The 16869-nt window shown below is 39.7% G+C and overlaps 1 protein-coding gene across 1 annotated transcript; it reads right to left on the bottom strand.

Annotated features, from left to right (window-relative positions):
- Window positions 1-1350: 1350 nt before the first annotated feature.
- cers2b (ceramide synthase 2b) lies at window positions 1351-16293 on the bottom strand. Its single transcript, XM_054621888.1, has 11 exons — window positions 15612-16293; window positions 9534-9707; window positions 8945-9062; window positions 8717-8835; window positions 6744-6801; window positions 6447-6497; window positions 5906-5998; window positions 5215-5343; window positions 4888-4994; window positions 4630-4783; window positions 1351-3311 (listed from the first exon to the last, which is right to left on the bottom strand). Exons 2-11 carry the CDS (start codon window positions 9704-9706, stop codon window positions 3162-3164), a joined length of 1152 nt encoding a protein of 383 aa, XP_054477863.1. The 5' UTR covers window position 9707; window positions 15612-16293; the 3' UTR covers window positions 1351-3161.
- Window positions 16294-16869: the final 576 nt, after the last annotated feature.

Below are 16869 nucleotides of genomic sequence, written 5' to 3'. Positions count from 1 at the left end.
TTCTCTTTCTATTGGACGTCACGCGAGCCAGATACAAATGACGTCAGTGTTGGGAAATCCGTGTTTAGCTCCGCCCCTCTGACAGTGTAAGGCACTAGTGTACTGAAGAACAATTTTGAGGATTATATGAGTATTTAACTGAATAATTCCACTTCTTACTTCACAATCATTACAAAAGCTTGTCACTTACAGTACCAGTCAAAAGTTTGGACACCTTCTCATTCAACTACTTTGAAGAATCTAAAATATAAAACATATTCTGGTTTGTTGAGCATTTGTTTGTTTACCACATAATTCCATGTGTTCCTTCATAGTTTGAATGTCTTCAATATTAATCTACAATGTAGAACCATGTTTTGACTGGTACTGTATATACTATAATGTTAGGAAAATATACTGAAAGTATCAAAAGTTTTATTGCGCAGAGTGACAGCTTTCAATGTGTTGTATCATGGGACCATATATGTATTCATGTAAAAGCAGCATGTCACTGTTGCAGTTGGTCAATGTGGAGTTAATTTAAACTACTCTATATACTAAACTACTTTATATACTACTAATCTACAACATTGTTTCATGTTTTATTAGCTCTTCATGTTTGTTCTGTAAGAAGAATTGTATCTGCTAGTCAAGAAGTACTACCCTGAGCCTTCCACTTAGCACTTATTGTATTCGTATTAGTTTGTTGCACTTATTGTATTCGTATTAGTTTGTTGCACTTATTGTATTCATATTAATTTGCTTCTGCACTATACTTTTGCTCTGGTTTATGCTCTTAGATGCTTGTTTAAGAAAGGAGATGCACTTATGACTTCTGGTGACTAGTAGTTCTCTTGAATACCTATGTTGAATACACTTATTGTAAGTCGCTTTGGATAAAAGCATCTGCTAAATGACTGTAATGTAATGTAATGTAAAAAAGGTTAAAATTTCGGCTGAAAGTAGAAAGTTGCAGGAAATGGAAGTATTCCAGGAAAGCACAGTTATCTCAGAAGTGTACTTAAGAACAGCAATTGAGAAAATATACTGAGTTTTCATTTGAAGTACAAGTACATAAGTAATTTACAATATGAGGTCTGATAATATTGGGTATTCTCTTCAGATTAAATAAATAAATACAAATTTCCAGGATGACTTGACATGATTTCCTGCTTAAGGACTGAGTTCATGCTGCTGTCTTTAAATCTGTAAAATATATGATGTATTTTAACATTTTGACAGATGGACTTTCAAATGACAAGATCATGTTAAATGTTATAATGTTTTTGTTTTATTTGCTGGAAGTTAGAAACTTAAGAGTATTTACTGTTTGGGATGTTTGCAGACAAAAAAAAGTTGCATTCATTGTGATTCATGATCTTTGCTTTTATTATTAATAACAATACTTGGACATCATTAGACAAAAAAATAAAACAAAATAAGAAAAAAAAATAACACTGTAATTAGGACACAGCTGTTTCTTCTGTATCCCCAGGGTAGAGAGGTTGCTGGTTGGTCTGGGTTAGTAAAATACAACGTGGTGGTGGAATGAGGGTGAGTTTGAAAGGAAGGTAATGAAGGTAAGTAAGGAAGCGGAGTGAGTGATGGATGAGACAGTGGAGGGAGGATATACTAGTCTTAAAGTTGGATCTGTGATTTGAGGTGGAGACAGGAAAGAAAACAAGCGGCCATGAAGACAGGAGAGAGCTTCCCATACATTACAGATAAGGCACTTAACATACAAACAACTTTAAAGCATAAAAACAAAACAACATTCATTGCTTGATTAAGTCTCAAACACTAAACTGCTAGAAAATGATTTCAATATCTTTTACCTCCTCGACATCAAATGACAAAACCTGTAAAACCAGTTTCATAAACACAATCATACCTAAAATCATTTGCTTAGATCTACATTTAAAATTCTAACCCAGGTTAACAAATAACCCAGGCTACAAGGCAGTGAATTGAAGTAATCTGGCCCCTTTTTTTCTAAAATCTGGAAATGGTTATTCTGTCCCATTCCAATCGAGCCACCCACCTTGGCAATGATTTTATTGAGAGTCATCGGTTTACAGCTGGTGGCAGCATCAGCGTGATTCACGACTCAACTGGATCAAACAGCGTCGGATAAACCAGAGAGGAAAAACATTCAGCTCCGACAAAAACTAGCAGGAAGCTGTGATTTAATATTGCAGTGTTTGTGCTAAGCACTCATTTTCTGGGTATTTCTGACTGCTCAGACAGCAAAGAACTGAGAATGATGCATTTGATCCTTTGCAGGTCAGACATCTCTTTCTGAAGAAGTAATTTTATATAATGAGCTATGCTGGCTTAAGAATAGAACATAATAGAATAGAATAGAGAAGAACATCAATTAAAACAAGAAAGCAAGATGTTCTTTTTGTTTATAGACAAAACTGACACCAAATTTACTCCTTAAACCTCAAAAAGCAGTGTAATTTATGAATGGCACAGGCCGCATTGGAGAGCAGAGGCACACAGTCCTACTGCACGATATTACAGTATACAAGGGACACTGTATGTTTGTGCAAAGACATTGCAATAGCTGAAAACTTATGTAATTGCATAGACAGAAAATTAGGGAATTAAATACCCTATTGTCTCACTTTCTTACACTCAATTTCACTCTCTTTTGTTCTTCTATTAGAATACAAATAAGATTTGACGAAATAAAGCAACACAAGATTAAAGCAGAAAGCTTTCTTTTTAAAAATGGCTTTTTAACGGCCATTAGCTGGCTCTAAGGCACACAGAACAAGGAAAGCTAAGAAGAAGCACCATCAACCCCCCTTCTGTCCATTTTCTCCCCTGTCTCTTTGAAGTTTTTGGACTGACATCACATACTGACAACGACACATTTTTCTCTACTGACAAAGCTAAAAAGCCATGCCACTTAATGTAGTGTGCATCATCGGCAGGATCTCTGTGCCCGCTAAAAGTACGAATGAACGCGTGCGAGTGTGTTTCTGTGTTGTGCAAAAGTAACAGTGTCAAATGTCCTCAGGATACCTGCTGTTCTTGGTTTAAGGGGAATTACTTTCCCCCTCCCTAACCCATGATCCTTTCTTTTTTCTCTCTCTTTTCAACCCTCCCTCCTGCTCCCCTACCGAGGGATACGAGTCCTTCTCACATTTGTTCGTCCTGACACTTGTTTGCTTTCACTCTGTCTTGCTGTGGTTGTTGTTGTGGACCGTGTGACCGTTCTGCACCGGCCCATTTTTCTTCATGTCCTTTTTATCCTCCTCTTCCTCCCCCTCTTCTGATTCATCTGTTTCATCTTTGTCACTCCTTTCATCGTCCACTTTTTCCTGATGAACAACAAAAGAAAAGAGTTCAAAACACATCAATAATCAATGCTTGAAATGTCCTGGAGCTCTGGCCAGTCTCAGAAAAAGTCAACCAGTTACATGCTTGAAAATGTGTGTATGCATGTGTCTTGTTGTGCACAAAAGATCCATAAAATGACATGTTTTTCTATATTCCTATAATTATTCTATGGCTTATGTTGCATGTACTTATAGTTTTTTATTTGTAACTTTATATCTTGTGGGCATTTATATTTGTCCTGGCTGGATGATGAGGATGTAAGCACTTCCATAATTTTTAATTACATTTCAACAGTTTACAGCCCTTCAATATGTCATGTCAGCTGACAGTTCAGCTGCTTTCAATTATTATTCTCTAAAGGGGAACAACAAGGTATGTCTTGGTGCTACTGCAAGAAATAATTGTATACGCATTTTGTGGTTTCAGAGGGAGCTACAAAAAGGCTAATAGTTGCCTCAAATGATTTAATTTGAGTCGGCATCGGTTGGGTCTGAAGACAAGTTTTGAAAAAAATATCTGGGGTTGTGGAGTTAGAAACAAGTGATCTTACTACACCTCTGTAGCCTGCTCCTTGACTCTTCTTGAAGCTACTTAACTGCTATTTGCATAACCGACCTAAATCTCCAACAAAACTGTCAGTGGTTGAGTTGCATTGTGGGTAATGTAGGCACCAAGTTTTGACACGCCAGAAAGATGTGTTGAATTAAAAAACTGATATCTTTAAAGATTTTGATCCTCTTAAAAAAAAAACATTCATCATGAGTCAGACATGAATCCATTTACTTTCTGTGATTACTTTCAAACTGACACCCAAACTTAAAAAAAACATCTTCAGACCCTCTAAATACAACAACTGTCAGTGCATATATACAGTTTGCTTCAACCGATTCAGCGTTTGCATTTTGGTTGAAACCTCAACTGACATGTTTTTTTCCCAGTTCATACACCTGAACTGGCACGACTGTCTCTCAGGACACTTCAACTGACTCTCTCAGCTCAATTTACCATTTACACTTTTACATTTAAGTTCACACTTGATCTAATTCAGTTCCAACACTGAAACTTCCAATTCTTTGAGGACCTTTATTTTAACTTCTTTTGGTAATTTAAATGTTTCAACGGCAGATTTTCAGTGTGGAGTACATCTTATTTGTTATTGTCCTTTTCTTGTATTTAATTTCATCTTGTTTATTTTATTTTAATAAATGCTGTATGATGAAGATCTGAGCTCTTAATGGATGATTAAATGGATGGAAAACAAAATATGGAAATTTGCATTAGATTTCATTGCTTGCTTACATTGTGGGTGAGGAAGCGGATTGCTATGCGTATAATGAGGAAAGCCCAAAAGATATGAAGACACTGCAGAGTCATCAAAAGTCCGTTGAAGAAATAGTAGCCAAAGAAGGGTTCATAGATGGTCACTGGGTAAACCCAAGTACAGTAAACAATCCTGCAATAGAGATGGATAGGATTAAGGGCAAGGTAACTTAAATGTCATACAGGTGCATATCACAATAATATGTTGAAACAATTGTTTAAAACTTGTGTGTGTACCAGAAGGGGAAGATGATCAGCCGAGTGATAATGAAGAATGCAGCAAATACGATGAAGATGTAGTTACAGGCATTTCGCCACCCGGCATAGTTGAACATCTTTGCAGACTGTCAGATGGAGAAAGCAAGAAAATGTGTTAAATAGGTCGTTTGCAGATAAATATATAATTAGTTTGTTCGATGAATAGTAGTTGAAATGTAGTTTCCTCCACAAGGTGGCAATGTGTCATCACTGTGTCTGAATGTGTCTCAGTTGAAGTCTCATTGCACTCAGTGAATCATGGGTGAACAAAACTTGAAATACTATGAAGGTATGAATGCCATTTACCTCTAGTAGGTAATCGGAGGAGTCGTGAACCAGCATGATGAGAGTTCCAGCACGGATGTAGTTAACACACCAGGAGAAGCTAATGAGGAGGATGGTCGCCACATGGTGGACAATCTGCTCCTTAAAGTCCTAAAGGGAAGGCAAAAGGAGACATGGTTGTTATGCAGAAAAAGGGAAATGTTGGGGATATTTATTAATGTCTCGCATGTTTTGAGTGTGTGAAGTGGTGAACTCTGCTTAAGAGGCATCTAGATTAGAATAATCTGTTGGAGGAACACATTGTGCCTCTTTTGCAAGATTTTCTCCCACTGCGCTCAGCTGACCCTGGCTGAGCAAAGTCCAAACACTCACACACTCACACATACACACACACACACACACACACACACACACACACACACACACACACACACACACACTCAGACACACATAACGGAATATGTAATGTAACAACAGTCTAATGTCCAGCCAGGTGTCAAACTGAGATAGTAAGAACAGACTTTGTCTTCCTCTTGCATTCGCTGAATCATGATTTAACACCATATAAAAGTGAAACACAAACTGTTTGTATAGATTATATTTGTTTTATAACAGTTATTTCTGTGTATCTTTTCCTTCTGTTACCGTTAAAGTGTCGTTGTTTTATACCACCTGAACTAAGGAGAAGAGATAAATGAATAATTTCACTCACTTTGCGTTTGACATCAGAAGCCACACTGAAGAGCAGAGAGCTGTAGAAACCCAGCTCAATCATATAGTACCAATACTGAGATGGCAGGAGAGTCTGGAGGAGAGGAAACAGCTTTACTTTCAAAATCAATACACCAATTGGAGCAAATCTATATTGGAAACTAGGGCTGCAACTATCCATTATCATCACTATTACTGATTCATCTTATTATCTTCATTCTCTTGATCAGTCGATTAATAGTTTGGTCTATAATAATGTCAGAAAATAGTGAAAAATGTTAAGTCCAGGCTGACTCTATAGGGAACTCTATATAAGGAGGGTGTCGTATGACTCGTGTCTCAGGTTCTCTGCAGTATTCTTCAAATCAAATTTAAGACTTATTAAGACCACAAAGAATGCAATTCTGCTCATTTTTTACAGTCATACCAGTAAAAGAAAAGAGTCCTACAACCAGGAAATTAGTTCATTTTAGCACTTTCGGTTCCCTTTTTTTTCTCCTGCATATATCCTGTTGCATACAGTGAACATCCGAGAGACTTACCAGCACAGGGAAACCTTGCCACATCTCCTTCAGGTCATACAGCCAAGGTTTCTGGAGGGAGGGATGCGATTTGAATGAGACAGCAAAACTCGACAGGTGTATTTATATCTACTGACTCAGCATGGCAATGAGTCAGCGCTGCCCCCCTAACAGTGCGTGAGCTGAGGTTATCACAGCAAAAAAAGACGGACTACTTTGAAAACTGTCATGTTACGATGGCAGGGCAGGTGACGAATGAGCATGTGAACATAAAGAGACGAGAGGAGGAGGAATCAAGGTTAACATGGCAGTACTCACATCGATGAGGGCGGCCAGGCCAGCAATGAAAGCAAGAAGGTAAAAGGTAAATCTCCAACTGCAAGAGAACACACACACATACAAACAAACTTTCTACTCAGTCAATGGGGAAAAGACAATAGACACATTTTCTACCAGCAGACTCATAAACACATCACAAACAAACAGTCCCAAACACACAAGAATGCCAGTTAGAATGAAATGCCAGGCTGAATGTCTGGAACAGTCTGGAAAATGTGGTGAATGGCACTGAGAATGTCAAATCAGGACACACACACACACACACACACACACACACACACACACACACACACACACACACACACACACACACACACACACACACACACACACACACACACAGACAAACACGTGCTGACAAACAATGAGTGCTGTCAGACAGTTTCCTCCCTGTGAATCCTGTTACAGAGACAGTGAGGAGGTCATCCCCTCTACAGCCTCTAGTACAGGTGTAAAGAGGGGATTTCACACAGGAATCACAGCAGAAGAGACAAACAAGAACAGAAAAGTGAACACAGAGAAAGAAGAGACACTGAATGTAAGTGATACACCAGTGGGGAAAGTTAGGGAGCGTAACAGAAAGCCTGTTGTGTGCACCAAAACAACAGATTGATTCAGAGGAGAAATGTCATACCACGCACAGTGAAAGACACACCAAAACCAGGGAGCGACAGACATGCAGGCACATGCACGCAAGCATCAAATGAAGAACATCAATCTGCTTACATAGGCATTCACACACACATATTCAGCAGAGACGTACACACACCAGTCTGATTCCTCTTCTTGCAGATTAAAGGGTCACTTCACCAAAAATTACAAAAAATAACTTTTGTTAAAGTCGTGCAGATAGTTTTGGTTTAATTTGGAAAGGTTTTAAGTTATCTCTCTAAGATTCTGGCCTCCTCCACGACAAAATGAGAAGTTATGTTGATAAAATTCCTCAGCTAACATGTCCCCATTAATGTGGATAAGAAAACACTGTCAACACTTTTATAGGGTGATAAAAAAAAATCTCAGCTGATGCAGAAAAAATGCGAACAAATCCTATAAAATGTTAAAGTGCCCAGGAAACATTTCCAAGCAAATGAGCCATCCCATCCACTGTAGAAAATCATGTGATATGGTCAAAAGCTCCTGAACAGCTACTGAGATGCTTCTGGCGAGATTGTTTTGGTAAACAGCTGTTTGCAAAGGGTTGTATTCCTTTAGTTCCAGTGAAAACTGTTCACAACGAGACTATGTCTTCTTCTAATTTGGGTGAACTGACCCTTTAAGTCATGTAAAAAAATAAATATGTTATGTCTCTGTCGACAACATGAATAATGACCATGACGATGAAGCTAATGGTTACAACAGTGACGACACTACAGAGAAGTCATACATTAAGCACAACACATGGGGTGGAATAATGCATTAACAAATCATCAAGTCAAAGTGTTTGTCTACATTTACTGCCTGTTTATCAGTCCTACTGCTGTTTATGGCACTCTTTTAGATATGGTTATCTGTCGTACTGCTCATACATTTTAAGTATCATCTATTACCACGTGCGAATCCAGGCAGCTGACACTAGCTAGTTTCATTAGCCTTGTATTACTGTTGGTTTGACTCAGTTAATGCTCTCACATAAATACAACCAACAGTGGTGACAGAGCCCCTGTTGCCGAGAGCCTGTGCTAATGAGTGTGGGTGAATGAATTTGTGTTTGTGTGTGTGAGAAGAGTCGGGGCCACAGGCATGGTAGCAGCAGAGTGGCATTGTAAAGAGTGCATGTTAAAAATAGAGGGCTACTTTTGCCCTCAGAAATGTGCTCATATAGCCAGAGGAATGCAAGGGTTAGCAGCTGTTTAAACCTGCTCTATGACTCTATAGACATATGCGTATATATTTATATTTAAATGTAGTGTGTGTGTGTGTGTGTGTGTGTGTGTGCGCATGCAGGTGCTTACCTGGCCTCTCGAAACTTTTTGAGCAAACTCGGTCTCTCCTGGTTCCTTCGTCTCCTGAACCATCGCTGCACTTGTCTTTCCGAAAAGCCGGTCTGCTTGCAAAGACTTGCTATTGAAGTCTGAGAAAAGCACAAAGTGGTCTGATTTCAGTATTTCATTTCCTGACAAAACACAAAGCACACCACTCTGTCTTTTCTAAAGTGGGAATGGGTGTGTTTGAACATGTACCTGTGTGGGGGTTTTGGAAATGTTACAGAAGTAAAAATCCAGTGTTGGGTTTTGAGGGACTCTGAGTCGCACTGTCTCTTTAACCCCGAGCAGAGAAGCCAGGGGTGTAGCCACTGTCCTGCAATCACAAAAAGGTTGTAAAGATTAAAAGGAGATGAAATGTAAAGAAGTTAAAGACAGTACAGGGTGCAATCATGAAAACTCATGATTGCGATAAATTTATTCAAATTTGCCATAAAAGAGGCAAATAGACATAAATGTCATTTAAACCATTAGAGGTGAGGATGATGAAAGTCAGAATGACGAGGTAAGGGTTTAATACTAACAAATTAAATAAATAAATGCTACGAAAAACAATATGAGTCACTTGAAAGAACAGAGCTTAACCTATTTTAGAGAAGGGCACAGCACTGGGAACATTAAATTATAAGTCAATAAGATAAAAACAATGTAAAAATAATGTAATTAGAGGTCAGAGGATGAGATAGCGATGGTCAGACTAAGGAAATGTGTAAATACAGAGGAAGCAAATGTTGAAATGAATAACCAAAGACTACTACCACAGATATTCAGTGACAAATGGACTGACCTTTCAAAGATCTGACGGATAATGAGGAATATAAGGGCGATGGGCAGCGCCACCCACAGGTCCTGGGCTTTGGCGTATACTCGTCCATCCCGATCCTCCAGGTCGGCCCAGCCCAGGCCCTTTGGGAACCACAGCCGCTCCTGCCAGAACCACTCGCTCAGCCCAAACAGCATCCTGCAACACGGGGAGACACAAGAAGTCAGCACCAACTCTGTAGGTTTATACGTTTGCTAAGCTAAAGGCTCAAGACACAAGATACACAAGTTCTAGAGGCAGAATCCACAACCTAAAAAATACTGTTCCACCTAAAATCTGAATTCTGAAGCAGTCTATAGGGGCTTATTTTAGGGTCTTTAAGGCAGCAGCTATGCAGGTCTGGCTGTGTATAGGGGAAGACATCTGTGATTGGGAATGTTTGCTACCATGCCATTAAAAGAATTAGATGATGGCACAAATGTTTCCCTCTAACTGGAAGCCTGCCTGTAGATTTTTCCTAATGCATATAACAGAGCACAAGCAGCATGCTGGGAGCTCAGCTCAGGAGGCCCACGTGAGGGAAGAAGAATCACACCAACAACTGAGCTTCGTGCTTTCACACCAGCACTTTTCTAAACTGTGGACAGCAGCTGTGAATGTTGAGTACAGAGATGAATATTTCTGCTGCTAAGTTCAGGGAGTGGCAGAGAAAGAGAGTAAAAAAAAAGGGATGGCAGTGAGGGACAACTAGCGCCTGAGAGATTTGAGTCATGATTCCTCCATATGTGCAGAGCAGCGGAGGCGCCCCCACAAACTCCATCTCTGGAGTCCCCTTGCAGATCTACAGTAACTCCCCTTCCACCCACTGCAGCTGTAAATGCTGAAGCCATGTAACCGCTTCACTTCCACTCCCGTCCCCACCCTGCTGCTCCCCGCCAGTAATCAAGAAGGATTCCCCCTTTGGCCACATGAGCCATGTGTAATGCTGCCCCCCTCCCTTTACTTTATGTTCAAAATATGCAGCTGAAATTAGACTCGAATGTAAAGGTCTGGTATAGGTTCACCCAATGAGAAGCAGTGGGGTTTAAAACTTTGACATGGACTTTTAAACAAAGTAACCGTGTGCTTTATGCATACAGATTCAGATCCTATGGAACACTGAAATCAGTTACGTTATCAAATAATCTACTGATTAGTTAGTTCAACAGGACGTCAAAAGATAGAAAAACTTCAAACTTCCTGGATTCCAAAGGAGATTTATTGCCTTTTTCTGACCAACAGACCAAAACATCAAAGTATTCAGTTTACTTTCATGTAAAAACTAAGAAAGACAGCAAATAGTCACGTTTTGCTTAAAAAATGACTTCATAGATTGTGTAAAAAATTTGTTTTTTTGTGTTTTAAGGATACATTTTGGTCGGTACCCAAAAAATATTTAAGTTGGATACCCAGCCCTTTTTCTCAATATCCTCCTCTTTGTCTTCCTCCCTGATTAGTTCTTTAATTCATCTTATTCAGACAGGCTCTTGTTTGACACAAACCCTTCATTAAGTTAATCCTACAGATAAAAGATATTGCTGCTCTGACACCATCCATGATACAATGCCATGCTTGAATGTGCTGGTTATTTTCCACATCATGTCATGTTAGTCATAGCCCCCATTTCCTGTTGCAACAGCACGGCTGGCCGAGCATTGGGCTTTCCTCTCTCTCTCTCTCTCCCCTCAGCACTTGTGGTGGTGGATAGGAAGGGTGACATATTTTTCCCAGTTATATCGCCAACTCTTCCACTTCAGTAGCACTACATCTCACTTCTCCTGGTGTGTCCTGACAGATCATGTGCTCTGCTGAACAGCTTGTTCGTGTGCACGTTTGCCTTCATTAGAAGCAGCGTGCTCTATCCAAAATCGGGTCGCTTAATGAGCTTCTGCGCACCAGTAAAAAATGGCTCAGGTAGACTCCATTGACTTCTCTGTGTATTAAATGATTTCCCTTAATAACAACCTACTATAAAATGTTCATAAGTGTAATCATGCCAAAACATACAAGCACGCACAGACGTTGAAAAATTAAAAAAAAAACATAGAGCAGTCACTTGCAAACAAACAAGGAAAAATTATTTATACTTTGTATTGTTGCCGTGTGGAGGCGATTTAGGATTTGGTGGGATATTTTAGGGTTTTTAGTTGAGATCATCCAGTGAATTCAGCATGTTTAAGGCTCTTTCCCCCCACAAGCTTTCCTAACAACACATTCCATTGGCCCACAGGATCATATGACCACACTCTGACCATTTCAAAGGTCCAATAAAAAAAAGGATGCCTCTGGCAGGGGAGGGAGAAAGGAAGTTTTCTCACTGTCTCCTCTCTCTTCTTCACTATTAAAATACACTGCAGGGATTTGGTGATTGTAAACACAGAACTGAACTTCAGGCTGGCACAGTATAGCTCCAGATGTTACTGACATCTGCTCAATCTGAATCCTAGGTTTACAAACTCATAGTGCAGTTACTCAAAAAAAAATTATGAAATAAAGGTAACAGGCTTTAGCGGAAAAACCTAAACAGACCGGACAAGAACCTGGTACAGAGTCCAGGAATATTTAGATAATGTAAACATACTGCCACCATACCAAGGGAGCGCTTCATCTTTCTACATAGATGAATAACTTTTTATGGAGTTTTTAAGTAACCTAACACTTTGTTTATCTGAATGATAGAAGACTGAGTCGACAAGAGGAACATAAGTCACGAGACAGTTGCAGTGAGTCACTCAGTAAAATTTGGTCTATGTGCACATAACTACTCATTTACTCATCTCCAGCCATACTTAACAGTTCACTCACAGCTGACTAATTCAAACCACAACTTTTTTAAATTGCTAGGAGACGGACAGCTTGGACAGCGTACACACTATCGACTAAATGTTGATGTCACAAAAGGACATGAAACTATAGAGTCAAAATGAGGCTGAGTAAGTCAGATAAGTAAGCAGACCTGAATTATTTCATGGCCATGAACGTTACAGTAGCTAGAACGTTTATTTATTCTTTGATTGGATATTTCCTGAATGTCTTAATTGTTTTGCTAAATTTAGATTACCGTACATTTTATTTTGGATGTATTAAATTAAGCACCAGGTTTAAGTAAATAAAATAAAAAAAGTTCTTTTTTTGGTTGAAAATGTTTTTGTTACTCATTGTGAGATAATGGAAAAGGTACAATGAGGTATCAGTGCCAAAACTCAGGTATTATATTAGTACCAGTATAACAAAGTTTGAAATAACCCCCAGCTCTAAGCCTGACTTATTGGACTGATCATGGCAATGTAGTAACTATCGCTTACTAATGCCGTCCATTTTTGATGTGATGGAGGATTTCTCAGCAACAGCGACAATAAAACAGGCTATAAATCTGCAATGACACATTTCACTGCTAAAACTGACTGTTTTGTAAATTGACTCAGATATTGTAATAAATGAGGTAATGGGCCACCTTTCCAAACGGAGGTGATAACCTTTCGAGCATTTAATTAGCATGCTATTTGGTGTCGCACGATTACAGCTGAAAGGATTAGTCAATCAATCAGTTGACAAAAGAATTCAGTGTAAAGAGTGAATATTTTAATGATTTCTCTGTCATACATGAACTATATGTAACTGAGTAGATTTACCTATGGCCTATTTGTTCGATACATTCCCCTATTCGATTAGGTCACCTTGGCCTGTGGGAGATTCTATAACAGAGTTTTTTCAGTATTTTCTTATATTTTATGGACCAAATAATTAATTGATAGAAAAAAATGGCCTACTAATTGATAATGAGAGCAATTGCTTCTTGCAGGCCTAGTTTAAGTGCTGTATTACTATACATGTAGTGCTGTACGTGTACTTTCAGCACTCACAAGAGTATAATGTTTGATGTAAACACTGGATACATTGTGTAATGTCTATCATGCAAAGTTGTGGCCACTGTAAAAACTTCAATATCAGTCAAACTGTAGATTACAGTAGATGGTAAATATTTGGTTTGTCAAACTGAGAACATTAATTTCTTGTGGCCCAACATGTAGCCTCAGTTTGCATATCACAGAACAAACTATGAACTCCTGAATGCACATATTGTGAGATGAGGGCAAACTGTTAATCAGTTTTAACTCAGGTCATGCATTGGACATTTTCAGGTGGAGTCAGACACATCATTCACATTGTACACGTTCCTCTGGATCTTGGTTTGACCAAAAACAGTTTGTGGTAAGTTTTACTAAAGTGCAAGATAAAGTGGTAACGCAAACATAGAAATCGCAGAAAATTATCTAATACAAGTGGGAGAAAATGTTATATCATCCGTAAAGCAGACAGCCAGTCTGTGGTGATCTGTTCCATCACTGTTATTCAATCTTCAGTGTTATAGAAAGAGATCACAAGAAAGTCAACTTCAATACCCGGAGACACGGATCTGTGACCCTCATGAATTATTAATGGTGAGATTCAATCAGTCAGCAGACTGATTTGAATAGGCCTGTTCGGGAGGTGTGAAGGTAACATTGTCATGTTGATTCTCCGAGATTCAGACCAATTAGGCCCTTTGAGTAAATACAGTTACCTGGCCCACACCTAAAAGATGGCCCAGGGCTATATGTGAGGCTATTCTTTCTGACGAAGCGCTAAATGCTAATGAGTCCTGTCTTCAACTGAATTACTGATTAGTCAGTGAACAGAGCTGAAGAAGTAGGCGTTGTAATCATTGACAGGTGATAGTTAAAGTTATTTTCTGTCCAGATTAGGGAGAGATGAACAGAAATCTAAACTTTATAAAATATATTTTCCCCCTAGACTTTCTGTGGAGGTTTTGTGGAGCTAACATAAAGTTTGACCTGAATGCAGAGCTTTCCTCAATAGGAGGGTTACTCTTCCTAATGAATTATTCAGTTAGTCTTTCAGATTGGCAATCACTGATAGTAAGTAAGTATCTTGTGGTCTTGGGAACAGTAACTTTCATCATTTATTAATATAACAATTATCTCTTGAATTAATTGTTCTATAAAACTATGAACCTAATTACAAAAAATAAAATGTACAGTGATATATCTCAGAGACAAGCTGCAAATACTCACATTTGAGAAGCTGGAACAATATAATGCTGAAATACTCAATAAATAACTCAAACTAACAATCAATTATCATAACTGCAGGTGATACTTTTTCTCCCAATCGACTATTTGATTTAATTTACTAATCCTTTCAGCACTACTGTCAGGCTTCCATGGACTTTAACCAATGATTTACATGATGATAGACCTGGATGCCAAGCTTGACAACACATGCTCACATACTTGGCTATTATCGTGTCATAGATTTGCATTAATTTGAGTATGAACAAGTCCTTATGGTAATATACACAAATCTAATTTGGTTAAAAAAACAACCCTATTCCCATCATACTCATCAAGACTTCCTGTTGCTGAGTCGAAACCCTACCCTATCTCAATTTCAGATCTCATTCTAACTCAATACTCTATATGGCTGTGTTCTCTGTCACTGTGGTTTTCATACTAGAGGGACTAGACTAGAGGGGAAAGCTCAGAGAAGACCACAATGGTAGAAGCAGGAGGAGGGGGGGGCGTCCCAAAGTGAAACAAATCACTGTAATTAAAACACACACACACACACACACAGATATCTGCACGTGCTACCACCCTGAGCATGTCGTCTCGTGGTGTTGGCCTCGTCGGTATGTAGTTGTGCAGCGTATGTTACAGCGATAATGTGACATAATCTGCTGCTAGTTATCAAACTCTAGAAACCGACCCCCCCCCCCCGGGTCTTCACTAGGCTTACTTTCATACAGTTACGACAACACCCCACCAATGCTTGTGTTCTGTCCCCCCTCCCCTTGTTAAACTACAATACAACAGGGAGCCATGTTTTTTATATATATATATATATATTGAATTAACAGAGTTCTAGATCTAGAATGCGTGATGACGTCAGAGCGAAGTGAGGATGCGGCGCGTGCGCCCACCGTTACGCGCAAAGACACGCGACCAACGTCTACCAACGTTCTGCTCTCCCACTCGAAAGTGAAACGGTAACGGGACTTACTTTGGTGTTTTGTCCTCGTGGCCAAGCTTCGATTCACTGTTTGTGATTCAGAAAAATATGTTTGTATTTTTCCACAAAGTCGTCCGGGTCCCACCGAGCCACCGAGCTTACGCTAAACCAGCGAAAACAACGCAACCTAACGGTCCCGTCGCGTGCCCAGCCGTGCGGATACACGTCTAGCATCCGCTCAGACTTCTACACCTCTCCACGGCGTACGAAGTTTGTTTCTCCTCGTCATAACGACACTGGTGGGGGGGGTGCAGACCACAAAAAGAAAAAGTGTCCAGAGATGGGAGAATGTTTGAGATGACTGCAATGCGACCCCCAATGTCTCCCCCACCCCACCAAACACTCTTGTCTTGTTCCCTCTTTGGGTCTTCTCCCAGAGAGCGGTGCCCCTCTCGTGTGGTCCAGGGAGTCTGCGGGGTCGGTGCGGGTGTTGGGCCGGGCAGGGGTGGAGGACGGGCCGGCACAGGAGAGCGGAGTGAGAGGAGCAGACAGAGGGAGGAGTGAGAGGATAGCGGAGAGGGAGGGACGCAGATGACGTCCGGGCACATGAGATCAGTTGGCTGGTACATCCATGGCTGACACGCGCACATCCGCATCTTGTTTTCGCGCGAGAAAAGTTTCACCCCTCTCTGTTGTCCAAGGGGTAGTTGTCGGTTCCGGTTATTTTATGTTTTCGTGTATGATAAAACGAGTTATTTTCCTCGGGTCACAGCGTTTGGCCCAGCTTTACTGGAGGTGACCTTTGACCTCCTTGTTTTGCAACTCTTCCATAATCTACTGTTGCACTCATTTACTCAGAATCATCCTAATATATCATCCTAATATAGCCACATTAGCTGAATGCAGAACATGTTTTACTGCCTGTTTATAATTCATATTGTTTCCATAGCATAGCAATGTAATTATTTATTTGGGGCCATTTTTCAACCTTTTGTCTTTTGCAGAATCATGTTTATTTCTGTTATATTTCTTCAGGTATTGATCTGCCCTTCCGAGCCACTGGCCAACACCTACATTTGTGATGACACAATGACATCACCTCAAATGATCTCCTCCCTGGAGAACAGATTTTGGTGAGTAAATAAACATGTTATCATTCAAACAATATGTACTAAATCTTGAAAAAACAGTGACTTTTGAACTTTTTGAACAAACAAACAAAAGCAATACCAAATGTTTGCCTTTTGCAGGGCAGTGTAATGTTTGCATTGCAGTGGCCCTTCTTTCAGCCACAGTGGAGTAAGTCTAT

This window comes from Anoplopoma fimbria, chromosome 20 (assembly GCF_027596085.1).
Source record: "Anoplopoma fimbria isolate UVic2021 breed Golden Eagle Sablefish chromosome 20, Afim_UVic_2022, whole genome shotgun sequence".
Classification (NCBI taxonomy): domain Eukaryota; kingdom Metazoa; phylum Chordata; class Actinopteri; order Perciformes; family Anoplopomatidae; genus Anoplopoma; species Anoplopoma fimbria.
The sequence above is the reverse complement of the archived record's forward strand: the minus strand, read 5'-3'. Positions and strand labels throughout refer to the sequence as shown.

What these genes read in the sequence shown, in the direction of transcription:
- cers2b (XM_054621888.1), bottom strand. Translation starts at nt 9,706, where the DNA reads ATGCTGTTTGGGCTGAGCGAGTGGTTCTGGCAGGAGCGGCTGTGGTTC. An exon ending in AAAAAGTTTCGAGAGGCCAG is followed by an intron (nt 6,802 to 8,716) that starts GTAAGCACCTGC and finishes GTTCTCTTGCAG; the next exon opens with TTGGAGATTTACCTTTTACC. An exon ending in CCTCCGATTACCTACTAGAG is followed by an intron (nt 4,995 to 5,214) that starts GTAAATGGCATT and finishes TCCATCTGACAG; the next exon opens with TCTGCAAAGATGTTCAACTA.